This window comes from Lepidochelys kempii, chromosome 6 (genome assembly GCF_965140285.1).
Source record: "Lepidochelys kempii isolate rLepKem1 chromosome 6, rLepKem1.hap1, whole genome shotgun sequence".
Lineage (NCBI taxonomy): Eukaryota > Metazoa > Chordata > Testudines > Cheloniidae > Lepidochelys > Lepidochelys kempii.
Genome location: NC_136385.1, coordinates 6,947,617 through 6,964,365, shown reverse-complemented (window position 1 = coordinate 6,964,365; position 16,749 = coordinate 6,947,617). Strand labels below are relative to the sequence as shown.

The window sequence follows — 16,749 nt, the reverse complement described above, 5'->3', positions numbered from 1 at the left end:
CCATAATATCAGAAAATTTCATCTCCTTGCATTTCTTTTCCATGTTTGCTGCAGCTTTGGTCATTTCATTCAGCTGTTCCAGGAGGTGTTTCCTGTCCCTCATGTTTTGTTCATGTGCAGACACGTCACTGACATTCTGATGCACAAACTGGCAGTTGTTTTTTTTCCCAATTTTCTCCATTCTGAGAAATGCATGGACCACAATTTGCAGAACATCTTTCATTTCAGTGGCATTCTCCATGGCCATGTTAACAATCATTATGTCACTCAGTCCACTCACCAGGGTGGCCAGCTCATTGTCATGTTGATAACTATCCTCCAGCTTGCCCAGTTCGGGGGCTTTCAAGCCTTCTGTGTCTATCACCAGGATGAAATCACAGCCCACTTCCTGCTGAAAGTTCCCTGCCACTTTAATGAGTAACATGAAGGCTCCTTGTGTACATCGGCCACTGCTCACCGCAAACTGCAGGCAGACCACTCTCTTTACAATGTGATATCCTGCTGGTAATAGCCCATCCAAAGTGACCACTCTCTTTACAGTGTGATATCATACACATTATAAAGAGAGTGGTCACTTTGGATGGGCTATTACCAGCAGGAGAGTGAGTTTGTGTGGGGGGGGGGGTGAGAAAACCTGGATTTGTGCTGGAAATGGCACAACTTGATTATCATACACATTGTAAAGAGAGTAATCACTTTAGATAAGCTATTACCAGCAGGAGAGTGGGGTGGGAGAAGGTATTGTTTCATGGTCTCTGTATATACAATGTCTTCTGCAGTTTCCACAGTATGCATCCGACAAAGTGAGCTGTAGCTCACGAAAGCTCATGCTCAAATAAATTGGTTAGTCTCTAAGATGCCACAAGTACTCCTTTTCTTTTTGCGAATACAGACTGACACGGCTGTTACTCCGAAACCTGTCACCCCGAGTGACTCCAGATTCCATGGGAAACCCACTGTGATGGTGCACCCCATCGTGCTATATGGGGAGATGCTTATAAATGTATATGTGATAGAACTGGAATATGTTTTGTGCGACATGTGCCACATAGCATGTCTCTGTAGAGGTTGTCATCTGCTGAATCTATTCCTCCTATTTGTACGCATGTATCATTTTTGTGTTTGAGGTTATGAATATTGGCTGTGTACTTGCTTGATTTCTGGGTAGCCTTGGTAAAAGTATTTCATCAGATTTCTTAGAGACGACTATTCTCAGGAAGTGCCCAGTCAAGAACCACTTAAGCCAACAATGAATTTGGAGACGCCATTCCACATCTGAGCTTTCCCAGGAATGTGGCTTGACTGGTAAAGAACTCAGTCTTGCAGAGACATGTGACTTGCCCATGTGACTCCAAAACTCCATCTTGTAACTGGATTCTACACAGGGAGAGAGAGGGGTGTCCACCCAGAGGACAAAGTCTATAAAAATCCCTGGGAGACCCCTCCATTTTGTCTTCAGCTGGCTCAAGGGATAGCCTCTCCACCCCCAAGGATGCCTGAAAGAAACTGGAACAGAGGACAGTGACTACAGGGGGGTGAGAGTGATTTCTGGACCCAGAGTAGGGGGAGTCTAGTCTGTAAAAGGAAGCTCATGGAAACTTTGCTGAGGGTGAGGCTTTTATCTGTATTTAGTTTTATTACTGTATTAGAGATAGATCAGCGTGTTTTATTTTATTTTACTTGGGAATTCACTTTGTTCTGTCTGTTACTACTTGGAACCACTTAAATCCTACTTTCTGTACTTAAAATCACTTTTTACTCATTAATTAACCTGGAGTATGTATTAGTACCTGGGTGGGGGTGCAAACAGCTGTGTCTATCTCTCTATCAGTGCTATAGAGGGAGAACAATCTATGAGTTTACACTGTATAAGCTTCATACAGGGTAAAACAGATTTATTTAGGGTTTGGATGCCATTGGGAGTTGAGCATCTGAGTGCTAAAGACAGGAACACTTCCTAAGCTGCTTCCAGGTAAGCCTACAGCGGTTAGGGGATGTGGTTCAGACCGGGTCTGGGTTTGCAGCAGGCTAGCGGATCCGGCTCAAACCAGGTAGGACTCTGGAGTCCTAAGCTGGGAAGGGCAAGGAAGCAGGGGCAGAAGGAGTCTTGCCACATCAGTTGGCAGCTCCCGGGGGGGGGTTCTGTGATCCAACACATCACACCCACCCAGCGAAACCAGAACACACAAATTGAACTTATTTGAATAAGTGAACAAAACACACTTATTGAATACAAAGGGCTATGAATATTTTCTGGGCACCTCTTAATATGACAATCTATGATGTTGTCATGTTTCCTGAGTTTTTGCTCACCGACATACAGATAACATTTTAAAAGTTAATGCAATAGTCTCAACACCATGCCTGTGTTTGCCATTTCTGTCACTGATGTATGTATGGGACCAAATTCTCAGTAGGCATAACTTACTTCCAATGCTTTGTTTGTATTTAATTTTGTCAGGTGATCCTTAGAAACCTGAGAAGAACAAACCCATACAAAACTTTTAGCATCGACAATCAGCCAACTATCAGATGTAAATTAGATGTGGACATCCATGAAACAGAAAGGGCTGTTGGTGAGTAAGTAGAAGGTTGTACAAAATAAGTGGACTAGTACTGTATAAGGCAGTGATGAAATGCCCCTAAGTGGCTCACTGGCGCATGCCCGTAACACTAGGAAAGATCCTGTAATGAAATCTTCCAAACATGACCAGAGTTCACCCAAATATTCACTAGTTCGAATAACTCAAATATTCAAAAACTAGAAGGCAAATAATGAGCACACACATCTCATTGTTATTATGAAATATAAATGATTTTTCAGCCACTCTCATTATTAGAGGACCCAGCTCATGCTTTTAAAACACTTAATAAATCAATAAATAATAATAAAAATAATGCCTATTGCTTACATCAGTAGCTCTCTGAGCACTTTACTGTCTTTTTCTTTAATGTTTCTCCCCTCTCAGCACTCCGGGAGACCGGGCAGTGCCACCATCCCTGTTGTAAGGATGGAGAACAGAGGCACAGAGAGGCTAAGTGACTTGCCCAAGGTCACACAGGAAGTCCATTGTGGACCCAGAAATTGAACCCAGGTTTTCTGTGTCCTCAGCCAGTGCCTGAACCACAGGACCAGCCTGACCTTCCCTTGAGGATGGCAACGTGGCCTTAGCACAAAATGGTTCCTAACTGGGAGTTGAGCAGCTCTGAGAAGCTGGCTACTTGATGAGTTGCCAAATCATAGCTGTTTGGTGCAGATCTCCTTGGAAAACCTGCCCCTTAGTTCTTTTTGGTGCAAGACGAACAGGGTTGGTTATCCACAAAAACCAAGATAATGATGTAAAGAACTCACTCCCCACTTTCACTCCTGATTACCATTAAAAAACCCATTCCCAACATTTAAATTCACTGAGAATAAATCTTCCTGTGTAACATCCTCATAAAGGCCTCTTTCACTTCCTTGTTCCTCAGGCTGTAGATCAGGGGGTTCAACATGGGGATCACAAGGGTATAAAACAAAGAAATGATTTTGTCCTGATCTATGGGGTACTTTGAACTGGGCCGTATATACATGAACGCACCTGTTCCATAGAAGATGGTGATGGCCATCAGGTGGGAGGCGCAGGTGGAGAAAGCTTTGAGTTGGCCCTAGGCAGAGTTGATCCTTAGGATAGCGACCACAATGTAGATGTAGGAGACAAGGATGATCAAGATAGTAGGTGTTACCACCACAGTGGTACAGGTGAAATGAACAATGTCTGTGATGTGGGTGTCAGAGCAGGACAGTTTCAGGATGGGGGGGTACGTCACAGAAGAAACGGTTGATGACATTCGAGTCGCAGAAGGACAAAAGGAATAAAAACGTAGTTTGAACAATTGCATTCGCACAGCCCACTAGGTACGACCCCAGCACCAGCAGCATGCAAAACCGCTTGGACATGATGACAGTGTAGCGCAATGGGTTGCAGATGGCCATGAAGCGATCGTATGCCATGACACCCAAGAGGTAACATTCACAGGACAATGCAATGCATAAGAAGAAGAATTGCAGAGCACATCCAGGGAACAAAATGACTTTTCTCGCTGATACTAAAGTAATCAGTATGCTGGAAGTGATAATGGTGGTGTAAGCAACATCTAAGAGGGCCAGGTTGCTGATGAAAAAGTACATGGGGTTGTGAAGCTGGTAGTCAGTCCTGATTAAGGTGACCAAGGTGAGGTTCCCCACTAGGATCAGCAGGTAGATCAACAGAAACATCACAAGGAGGATGACCTGCAGCTTTGGGTCTTGTGTGAATCCCAACAAGACAAACTCACTCACTGCAGTGTGATTCCTCTCCGTCATTTATCCCAGACGCACTCTCCACTGCAGGTGAGAAAATGAGGCCTACACTAAAAAAGGAGACAAATAAGGGCTGAATGCAAACACCTCAAACTCTGTTACTTTCAACAAAGCATAAACTCTAGGCAGTGGATCCATCTCAGGATTCCAGAAGCCTCACACCCACCATGAAGATCTCTGTTTCCCTCCACTGTCTGAACTGCATGTAGTATTCGGAGTCCAGCAGTGGCTTCAAGCTAGGTTTTCTAGCTCAGGGAGCGGTGGCTCATGCTCTTGAGATCAATCTTTGCGGCTAACAACCCACCCACCTGCACAATGTCATTTCCATGGTCAGATTCTGATACAATCACCCACATCCATTAGTGAGACCACTGGGCAATGAGACTTTTTGCAGGGCAAAGTACTACTTGGGGTGTGAACGTATATGAGGCATGGGTGCTTATGCACTGTCTGTTATGGAGCCAGGCTAGTTGTCTCATTAGCAATAAGGGATATGGGCAGGCAGGGAGTTGCAGGAAAGAGAACTTTATTCAGCAGCCTGGGGCTACCCAGCGTTCTATGCAGAGCCGCTAGCATTTGTGCACAAGTAGCCTGACCCCTGTTCGCACTCCTGAGCTCCTGATCTCACAATAAACTAGGTCCCTCCAGAAAACTGACCCTCTTTCTCCAGTTCCACTCCTCACATTACCGCAGTGACTCAGCTCTTAAAGCTGCATGGCCGTGTTTATCGCAAGCCCAGTTTTACAGCCCTACCTTTCTGAAGAAAAAAAAAGTTCCTTCACTCAGAGCACCAGATCCAATACCTTTCCTCATGTGAGCAGCAAACTTACCCCAGCCGGGCGGTGGTGCTATTCACTTTGACGGGAGCAATGGTGGGTTCTGATGCTATTCGGCATGTCCATGGGGATGATCGTCTGGCCCGCAGTGTTTAAGTCTCATAGGCTGGAATCCATGAAAGGACTCAGGCATTGCAGCTCCGAGCATCCTGGCACCTCATGTTTAGGTGCCTAAACAAAAACAAGCACAGCAGTGCAATCCAGAAAGCTGAGTTAGGTACCTCCCTGTAGAGTCATAGAACCGTAGCAGTCACAGGGACCGCAAGGGTCATCCAGTCTCACCCCCTGCCAAGAGGCAGGATTTGTTGTGCCCAAACCATCCAAGGCAGATGGCTCTCTAGCCTCCTTTTGAAAACCTCCAGCGAAGGAGCTTCCACAGTCTCCCTGTACAATGAATGGGGACAGATAGGCACCTTAAAATGCATTCCACAACAGCCCACAGGATGCCAGGTGGGAAGTCCCCTAAGCTTGCCAGTGGGACCCACCGATTTGCGAAGCACTGCCCCTTCCTCACAGATCGGCACCTCCCTTCCACCTGGATTTCTGTGACTCTCTCTACTAGCAACCCACACACAGGTACCCCTCTCCTGGCTTCGTAGCAGTTTCTTGAGGGAATGAATTGGACACTGGCCTCGTTCTACACAAAATGGCAGAAGGAGGCAGTTGTGGTGCTCCTGCCCTTATGATAACTTTTGGCCCAGTGGTTAGAGAACTCGCCCGGGATGTGGGAGACCCAGGTTCCATTCCCCTTCCCTGGCAGAGAGGGAAGAAAGGATTTAAACAGGTATCTCCCACCTCTCAGGAGAGTGCTCTTACCTCTGGCCTCTGGGATAACGTGTCTCTCCTGTTGAAGCTGTTCCATTGTGGATAAAGAAAGAGTGATTGGCGCAGGGGGACTGGACCCAGGGTTTCCTGCCCATGAGGTGTGTGCCTGAACCACTCGCACTCTCTGGTCCAATAATTTTGGCATCCTCATGTTCCACTGCCCAGCTCTTCTCAGCCACTGCCCCTTTGGCAAGGATTCCCATGGCCACAGAAGGCAGGAGCTGAATGTCAGTCCCTTCACTATCTTTACATCATCTCCTTGTCTCCTGTTTCTCTGTCTGTACAGAGCAGACCAGTCCTCCAATCACGTGGCCTCCTGCAGGTCGAGGATGCAGGACCAGCACAAGGATTAACACGGAGTCAGTGGAGGCAATTGTTTGAAGAGGGGACACAATTAGAGAGCTTGGCTGTGAGGAGGTTTTTCTGGGAGGAGGGAGAGTAGAAGCTCCTGCTAGACTTCAGGACCTGGTGGAGAGGGAGAGCCTGGATCCCCCTACCCTTTTCTTCTCCTCCATCTACCTCCAGAGACCTCAGAGGGATCTACGGGTAGTGGGGAGGTGATGAACTGTGACTTGGCTGCTGGGCCCACCAGGCTGCCCAGAAAACCCATCCCAAAACTCAGAGAGATAGTTTGGCAGCAGCCTGACCACTAGGCCTGCTAGACCTCAACAAAGCCCCTCTGCAAAATCTATGATGGGTTAATTCCTCCCCCTCTCTCCTGAGGAAGATGTTATCTTGAAATTTGAGTTGCTGGTCTCAGTTGTGCTCAGCTAAGAGACTTAGGAACCCAACTTCCATTGAATTCCAATGGAGATTTGGGCTCCGAACTCCCTCAGGCTTCTTTGATAATCCCAGAAAATGCTAACGTTCAGGTATTTCTATCCCCACCTTACCCACCCGAGAAACCATAGAGTGATAACTGGCTCTGGCTGGGACCCCAGTAGGCAGCCTGGGTGCAGTTGCGGAAGAGTGAGAGAATGAACTCCCCCTTGTTCCCTCTCCTGACGATTCCATTATCAAAAAATCTGCTCTCCGCAGAGGCAGCGGCTATTTTGTAAGGCAGAGGTGATGCATCACGTGACTGAGGACAAAGACATACACCCATTGTGCTGTCGCCTGAGGACTTACATTCGTTCTTTCTTGTTCTGTTTTCCTTCATCCAGCATGAAAGTCATTCCGGCATTTGGTTCCTCTCTGTGTGTACATTAAATATATATTCCTATGAATATGAATGAACTTGTTCCAACCCCCCCACCCAGAACAAACCATCAACCCCCCGCATAGACCCCACCTCTTCTTCACGTTCAGACATGAGTTGGTTTAAGATTCTGAAACACTCACATATATTTGTATGCCTTAGACTATGTCTATGCTACACAGCTTTTAGTGACATGGCTGGGTTGCTAAAAGTTGGGCAGTGTGAACACTGTTCGTCGGCACTTTTGCCAACACAATACTTCTACCCCCAATGAGTGGGATTTGCATTGTCGACAGGAGAGTGCTCCTGCTGACAACGCAGCCGTTCACACAGGCACTTCTCATGGCAAACTTTTGTCTTTCGAGGGGTGGGGGGAGGTTAAGTACCTGTGAACAACAAAAGTTTTGTCTTTCAATTACCAGTGTAGACATGGATTTAGTGTTTTCAGTGTCCAACTGACACCAGGAGTAGAACTGCTGGGACTCTCATGAGAAAGTGGGTGTTTGCCACCCACTTTTTGCTCATTGCCAGCCCAGTGTTATAGACTCCAGATGTTTGCTGTGCACAGAAAAGTTTGGATGCCTAAACAAAACAGACATACATTCTGAGAGCCAGAGCCTGGCCTAGCTCTACGGGGGTCATTCACACACAAGGAGGAGCAGGACCCCACAGACTTGACCCTACATAGGGGACACGATGGGGAAAGTGGGGGCTGCAGAGCAGACACACAGGTGGGTGGAAAGTTGGCAGAGCATTGCCTCTTCCCCTCTGTCTCAATGAGCCCACATAGGTGAGGGTAGCGATTGGCTCCAGCACCTGAGTCACAATTCAATCCCTGACCTCCTCCTGGGGTGGTGTAGTTAAGCACTGCCCCATACACAGAGCAGGTGATCAAAGCACAGTGTAGCCCTGAACCTCTAAATAATTCCCAATCTCTTGAGCCATCCAATCTGCCCAACCTGCACAACACCTAGCATTGAAAAGTCTCCATATTCCATCCCCAGTGCTTTGAATCACTCAGTCTCAGCGATCTAGGGACACACTGGGACCAATTACCGACATGCATCACAACGGCCTGGCATGGTGTTATACAAATCACTTCTCCACAAATACACTTGGCCCCAGCAACAAGAAGATAGCTGAAGCTCCTTCGTCTGTCTGACGGTCCGAGCTTGGAGAGACTTAAGGTCCCAACAGACTGTAAGGGAATATAAATCAGCCCCCTGCCCTTCCTCCAGATGGAAATCTCTTGGACCCATCACATAAATGATTCATCCTTACGCAGGTAGGTTTGCTTTGTCTGGGTGTAGCACTGCGGGAGGGAGGGGGGAAGAGTAAAAACCTATTGCGAGCAGCAAGAAAAATCTCACGATCCACTGGAAAGTCGGTTTGAAGGTATAATTTTGACCTAAAACTTCCTAACTGATCTGAGAGCTACTTATGTAGGCAACGACCCCTTCAGCTGAAGCTGCTACATCCAGAATCTAAGGAGCAGCCCTGGGTGCAGACCCAGCCAGCAGTAAACAGCAGGTGAATCGTTGTGTCGCTCGGCTGTAGCCTGGGCTTGGGCTGTGTCTGGGGAGAGGGATGGTGCTGCAGATAACAGCAGAATGTTTTTGATTCATTTCCTGTGCTGTAGTTATTAACTGTCCGCCCAAACTCTGAGTCCTTTCTCCTCTCGCCCCCTTGTATGAGGCCACCTTGTAAGATCCCAATGGGTAGTGTATACATCCCAGTTCATCGTCTGAGCTTTACAGGTTCGGCAACTGCCCTGCACTGGGTAGAGGTTAATAATGCCTCTGAGATTTCCAGGAGGAGGCACCAGAATTGACACCAAGGATCATTCACACCAAAGTAACAGTGTTAGCCCTGGCAACACAATACTGGGAGTGTAAGGGTCACAGAAATAATCTTCCAAAGGAGTTATGCTGAAATAAAAAGGTGAACTATTTCAATTTTGACATTTTTGAAATAATGTGTTTCAAGGTTTTGTTTTGAAATGAAGTTTTGTTTCCAAAAATCTGTTAGATTTAACTTGAAAAAAAAGGGAGAAGAGGGTAAAAACCTGACAACAGAATGATTTATTTTGTGGGAGAAGGGAACAAGTTGGTGTTATTTGGGCATTTTTCAGGTCAGCCACTGAACCAAAAAACAAAACAACCTCCCCCCCACCCCCCGCAAAAAAAAAAAAAAAACCCAAAAACAACCACCCAGCTCTAATGCAAACTCTCTAGATTTCTGCTGTGGGGGGAAAAGGTTTTCCAACTGAGCCAACAGTTAACTTCACCCTCTGGCAATCAAGTTGGCACTATGCTACAGTTTTTTGCCAATAGTTGCTCTTTGCAGATTGTCCACATCAAAAGAGAAAGAATGAGATACGCACACATGGGTAAAAATATTCTTACTTTCAGCAAACAAGGGTCTCAAATGGACTAAAATGCTGTCATTGGTCGTACGGAATTCCAGGTCCTCATACTGTTTTTTTATTTCTACAGAAATTCCCTCTGTGCATGTCTCTCCTCAAAGCCTGTGTGAAGCAATGGCCCAGGGAAATGACACTACCGTGACTGAATTCATCCTTGCAGGATTCACTGACCATCCAGAACTGCAGGTTGCGCTCTTCCTCATATTTCTGGTGATCTATGTTCTCACCTTGCTGGGGAATTTTGGGATGATTGCCCTAATCTGGACGGACTCCCGATTTCACACCCCCATGTATCTCTTGCTCAGCAACTTGTCACTCGTTGACCTTGGTTACTCCTCATCCATCGCCCCCAGGGTGCTGGTGAGCCTCTCAAGGGAGAGTAAGGCCATTTCCTATGCTGGATGTGCTGCACAGCTGTACTTTTTTGCTACCTTTGCCACCACTGAGTTTTTCCTCCTTGCGGTGATGGCCTATGACCGTTATGTGGCCATCTGTAATCCACTGCTCTATAGGCTCATCATATCCAAGAGGTCCTGCATCTGGCTCTTGGCTAGCTCCTACATGGCTGGGGTTGCAAATGCAACCGTGTTTACCAGCTGCACCTTTCAGCTGTCCTTCTGTGGGTCCAATGTAATCGATCATTACTTTTGTGATGTCCTTCCGCTCATGCGGCTCTCCTGCACCGACACTCACACCAATGAAATGCTGCTTTCTATCTTTGCTGGTTCCATACAACTGACAACCATGCTGATCATCCTCTTCTCATATCTGTATGTTACTGCTGCCATACTGAGGATCCGCTCCTCTGAGGGCAAGCGCAAAGCCTTCTCCACCTGCACCTCCCACCTGACAGCCGTAGCTATATTCTATGGGACAACGTGTTTTATCTACTTACAACCCAGTTCCACCTCCTCACTGGAGCAGGACCAGGTGATCTCTGTGTTCTACACGGTTGTGATCCCCATGCTGAACCCCCTGATCTACAGCCTGAGGAACAAGGAGGTGAAGGACGCCCTGGGGAGAATGTTAGAGAGAAAAAAGTTCTCTCAGCAGCTTTGATGAATAATTTTATCATGTTTTGAACTAAAGTGACAATGTTCTTTCCATTTCCTTCCACTCTATGCAATTTTATAATGAAAATAAAAACTCTAATGTGTTCAAGTTTTAAGAATAATGTTTTAGAGGTGGCATTGTCCAACAGATAAGACACTCAGGAGATCTGGTGTGACAGATATTGCAACCCCATGCAGAATCTTTGGGACCATTATATTAACTTGCATTGTATGAATGATTTATGTATGACTCTGTTCTACTCCACCGGGGAGGGTTCCTGCAGCTCCTTCCAGAACTAAAACCTGAGGGGGTGGGTGGGGATGTGTGTGATTAAGGCAAGTCCCTGAGACTAAACTCCAGAGAAATTCCAAGGGGAGTGGATTCTGTCTCATTCAGGACCCTTGACCCTTGCAACAAGGACACCTGCTTTTAGGTTTTCCAGTTCCTCAGCTGTCACCTCTCTTGGGTGGAGATGTACACCTCTCACCCTCTTGATTGGGGTTTTTTGAGGCTCCACACTTCCCTACCTACACTGTGAATTCCCCAGTAAGCCAGACTGTCTAAGCCAACCTGCTATACTTTTCTCCTTAGATAGACAATGGCGTTATAAGTTACCACGCCACTCTTTCTAAGCAAACAAATTTACTCTCAAGGGGAAAGTGTTATAGAGAAAACTTTAAAAGCAATAAAAGAATCTACATACATGCTAACAACCTCACCAGAGATCACCCCAGCTCCAACAAGGGCTCTAGATGCTGAACAGTAATTCAAACCTTACCACCAAAGGTTTTTTTTCTGTGGTTAAAAGCTCACACCGCCTTTTGCTCAGAACAAACACACAGACTGGGCCATGTCCTTCCAAACCTTCCCAGGAAGGATTGAGGCAGCCCTTGGACAGAAGGTCCTGTCTATTTGGAGCACTAGAAATAAGGCTCTGAATCAGTTTTAACTAAGGCTATTTAACTCAAACTCCCTTCTTTGTCCATTGACCCTTAAAGAATCCAGTTTGAACAAGCATATGTAAGCCTCTCTCCAGGTGGTGGTAGCTCTTTAGAGGTGTTACAACTTGAGTGAATTTGCCTCTCCAACCTGTTCTTAATTTTTGGAGCGTGGTCGTCCTCCTGTCCCATGTAATCAAATACAGTCCCTAGCACACCATGATACATACATTTAATTCAATAAGATTTCACAGAATTCAGTAAGGTTTGTGCAGGATATTGTGGGATGCACCATCACAGGGCCAAATCACATCAGCCATGCTATCAGAGGCTCGTTCACCTGCACATCTACCAATGTGATATATGGCATCATGTGCCAGCAGTGCCCCTCTGCCGTGTACATTGGTCAAACTGGACAGTCTCTACGTAAAAGAATAAATGGACACAAATCAGATGTCAAGAATTATAACATTCATAAACCAGTCGGAGAACACTTCAGTCTCTCTGGTCACTCGATTACAGATCTAAAAGTCGCAATATTACAGCAAAAACACTTCAAAAACAGACTCCAACGAGAGACTGCTGAATGGGAATTAATTTGCAAACTGGATACAATTAACTTAGGCTTGAATAGAGACTGGGAGTGGATGGGTCATTACACAAAGTAAAACTATTTCCCCATGTTTATTTCCCCCCTCCCCCACTGTTCCTCAGAAGTTCTTGTCAACTGCTGGAAATGGCCCACCTTGATTATCACTACAAAAAGTTTTCTTCCCCCTGCTCCCCCCGGCTCTTCTGCTGGTATTAGCTCATCTTAAGTGATCACGCTCCTTACAGTGTGTATGGTAACACCCATTGTTTCATGTTCTCTGTGTATATAAATCTCCCCACTGTATTTTTCACTGAATGTGTCTAATGAAGTGAGCTGTAGCTCACGAAAGCTTATGCTCAAATAAATTTGTTAGTCTCTAAGGTGCCACAAGTTCTCCTTTTCATTTTACAGTTGGGGAATCGAAGTACAGAGAGACTAAACGCCTGTCTACATAGGGACATCCAGAACAGTTAATCTGGATTAACTAAAGGCATGAATTTAAAGTGGATTTGTGGAGAAAAAAAGAAGTAGATAAATTCATGGAGGATGGGTCCATCAATGACTATTAGTGAAGATGGTCAGGGATGCAACCCCATGCTCTGGTTGTCCCTAAACCTCCAACTGCTAGAAGCAGGGACTGGATGACAAGGAATCACTTGAAATCGCCCAATCCTGTGATCTGAAACCTCTCCTTCTGACCAGGTCTGGCACCTGATTCCACACTGACCATTAGGTCAGACTGCCCACAACCTGGTGGCTGAAGGTCTGGTAAGTGTGAGGGATTCCAAAGCCTTCTGAGACTCAAATGGGATTAATCAGAGAGAAGCAGATGTCTAGGTCTGGATTTGTTTTGGTCCCTGAAATAAAAAAAAATAACCTAAGTGTGAACTGAGTTATTGTGATTTCTATGTGGTTCCAGGAGAGCAGAGAGGCCCACGGGTATAATTCGTCATATTTGTACAGCTGGGGAAGAGTAGATGAAGCTGGATTTGGATGCTAAGCAAAGACACCAAACTTTAAACCAAGGCTGATCTCCTCCCTCTTCTCAGCCTTATGTTGTGAGGCTAGTCCAGATTCTCATTTCAGGCCTTTGCCCAGCCTAGGAATGAGTGCCAGCATTATACTATCAAAGTAATCCAGTCAGGAGGCCTTTATATACTGAGTGAGAGAAACATACTAAAGACAAAGCTGAGCAAGTGGTCAGCCATTTTGTGTGGACAAAAATGAGACACCTTAAAGGGGCCTAATTTTTCAGAAGGTGGGTGCTCAGCGCTCTCTGAAAATCCAGTCCTTTTGAGGTGCTTCAAGCTAGGCACCCTGTCAAGGTTCCTCCCCCACTCTGAACTCTAGGGTACAGATGTGGGGACCTGCATGAAAAACCTCCTAAGCTTATCTTTACCAGCTTAGGTCAAAACTTCCCCAAGGTACAAAATATTCCACCCTTTGTCCTTGGGTTGGCCGCTACCACCACCAAGCTAATACTGGTTACTGGGGAAGAGCTGTTTGGATGCGTCTTTCCCCCCAAAATACTTCCCAAAACCTTGCACCCCACTTCCTGGACAAAGTTTGGTAAAAAGCCTCACCAATTTGCCTAGGTGACTACAGACCCGGACCGTTGGATCTTAAGAACAATGAACAATCCTCCCAACACTTGCACCCCCGCTTTTCTGGGAAATGTTGGATAAAAAGCCTCACCAATTTGCATAGGTGACCACAGACCCAAACCCTTGGATCTGAGAACAATGAAAAAGCATTCAGTTTTCTTACAAGAAGACTTTTAATAAAAATAGAAGTAAATAGAAATAAAGAAATCCCCCCTGTAAAATCAGGATGGTAGATATCTTACAGGGTAATTAGATTCAAAAACATAGAGAACCCCTCTAGGCAAAACCTTAAGTTACAAAAAAGATACACAGACAGAAATAGTTATTCTATTCAGCCCAATTCTTTCCTCAGCCATTTAAAGAAATCATAATCTAACACATACCTAGCTAGGTTACTTACTAAAAGTTCTAAGACTCCATTCCAGGTCTATCCCTGGCAGAAACCAGCATAAGACAGACACACAGACCCTTTGTTTCTCTCCCTCCTCCCAGCTTTTGAAAGTATCTTGTCTCCTCATTGGTCATTTTGGTCAGGTGCCAGCGAGGTTACCTTTAGCTTCTTAACCCTTTACAGGTGAGAGGAGCTTTCCCCTGGCCAGGAGGGATTTCAAAGGGGTTTACCCTTCCCTTTATATTTATGACACACCCAAAATCACTATTCACTTTTGAAAGGCTTGCCTCTCGCAGCTTCACTCTTCTAGCCTTCGTCCCCTACCTCAGACCCAAACCCATGAAGGGAGCGAGTGCTAATGGGAATCAAACTCATATTATCACTCTTTAAACATCACTGTTTTTCCCCACTCAGCCATGGGAAAGCTGGATCCCTAGCTGGTCTGGGTCAGCATAACCCTATTGATGCCAATGGACCAGGTGTAAATAAGAAATGCTCTATTCAAGTTAATTGCCCAGATCTCCTGCTAATGTACATTGGCCATAAACACTATGTAATTCAAAGGGCCCAGATCCCCAGCTGGCATAAATCAGCTTAGATCCACTGAAGTCAGTGGGACAGATCCTTAGGTGGTGTGAAGCAAAGAAGCTCCATCCAAGTCTCGACACCAGATTCTTTGCTCGTGTAACTGACAATGGTCATTTGGAACTTCTGGATGGTGTAAATTGGAGTGGTCCCATTGAAGTCAACAGGCCGGAGCCACTGCAGGTGTGACTCCTGAGCCAATTTGCACCCGCAGAGGATCTGAGCTAAGGATCACCAATGCACAGCCTCCTTTGGGGAACTTCTATATTATGTCCATAGGAATCAGAGCCAGCCGACAATGACACTTTTATTTATTAAAACTCTCACAAATTATGGTTTTGGTATTTGGCCATCTTGAGGCCAGGTGTACACTGGAAACTTTTTGCCAGTATAATGATGTGGGTCAGGCGTGTGATTTTTTTTATATACAACATTTCTGTACCAGCAAAAGCCGTAGGGCTTGTCTAGACTTGGAATGCTACCGTGGCACTGCTGTAGATCTTCAGTGTCGAGGCTATCAATGCTGACGGGAGGTGTTCTCTTGTCGGCAGAGGTAATCTGCCTCTGTCATAAATATAAAGGGAAGGGTAAACCCCTTTAAAATCCTCCCTGGCCAGAGGAAAAATCCTTTCACCTGTAAAGGGTTAAGAAGCTATGATAACCTCGCTGGCACCTGACCAAAATGACCAATGAGGAGACAAGATACTTTCAAAAGCTGGGAGGAGGGACAAAAACAAAGGGGCTGTGTCTGTCTGGGTGAGGCTTTTGCCGGGGACAGAACAGGAATGGAGTCTTAGAACTTAGTAAGTCATCCAGATAGATATGCATTAGATTATGATGTCTTTAAAGGGCTGAGAAAATAAGCTGTGCTGAATAGAATGACTATTCTTCTCTGTGTGTCTTTTTGGAACTTAAGGTTTTGCCTAGAGGGATTCTCTATGTTTTGAATCTTATTACCCTGTAAGGTATTTACCATCCTGATTTTACAGAGGTGATTCATTTTTACTTTTTACTTCTATTAAAGTCCTTGTTTTCAGAAACTGAATGTTTTTTCATTGTTCTTAAGATCAAAGGGGGGGAGGGTTCAGTAGGCTGACAATCACTATCAGAGAATATAGGTATCCTATTACAGCACAGTAAAATTTTACAAGCCAAGTTTTGTTTGTTTTATTTCTAACCCTCGGGTGTAAAGTTAGTTAAAAACAGAGAGGTAAAGATGACAGACACCAAGGTACTACACAAATTGGAGTTAGCTAAACTGGAGGCAGTGAAAGAAGCTGAAAAAGTCCTAGAAGCTGCTCACCAGAGAGCAATGGAGGCAAAGGACAAAGAAAGGGAGGTAGCGAAAGAGACAGAACAACACCAAGCAGCTGCTCACAGGAGAGCTATGGAGGCAAAGGAAAAAGAAGTGGAGGCAAGGGCCAAAGAACTGGAGGAGAAGGAAAAAGAGAGGAAGCATGAACTGGAGATGGAGAAGGCAAGGGCTCAGCAGAATATACCAACAAACCCTAGCAATCCTTCTCCAGGTACCACTTCCCATCCCAGAAAGTTCCCCACCTACAAGGCAGGCGATGATACTGAGGCCTTCTTAGAAAACTTCGATCGGGCCTGCCTTGGGTACAGCATCTCTACCAACCAATATATGGTAGACCTGAGGCCGCAGCTCAGTGGACCCTCAGCTGAGGTGGCAGCGGAAATGCCCAAGGCACAAATGAACCAGCATGAAATGTTTAAAACAAAGGCGAGAGTCATAATGCTAACACCCGAGCATTCCCGTCGGCAATTCAGAGCCTTAAGGTGGAAACCAGAAATGTCATTTACCTGGCATGCCTACCACATTATGAAACATTGGGATGCCTGGATATCAGGAGCAAGTGTTGAATCTCCAGTAGATTTGCCCTTCCTAATGGAAAGGGAACAGTTCTTAGAGGGTGTTCCTGAGGAAATAGAAAGGTACATC

The 16,749-nt window shown here is 45.6% G+C and overlaps 1 protein-coding gene and 1 pseudogene across 1 annotated transcript; one reads left to right on the top strand and one right to left on the bottom strand.

Moving 5' to 3' along the window:
- Positions 1-3,405: 3,405 nt before the first annotated feature.
- LOC140913781 (olfactory receptor 5AR1-like) lies at positions 3,406-4,345 on the bottom strand (annotated as a pseudogene).
- Positions 4,346-9,740: 5,395 nt separating this feature from the next.
- LOC140913780 (olfactory receptor 5J3) lies at positions 9,741-10,685 on the top strand. The gene has a single exon (XM_073350577.2). The coding sequence runs from the start codon at positions 9,741-9,743 to the stop codon at positions 10,683-10,685; it is 945 nt and encodes a 314-aa protein (XP_073206678.1).
- Positions 10,686-16,749: the final 6,064 nt, after the last annotated feature.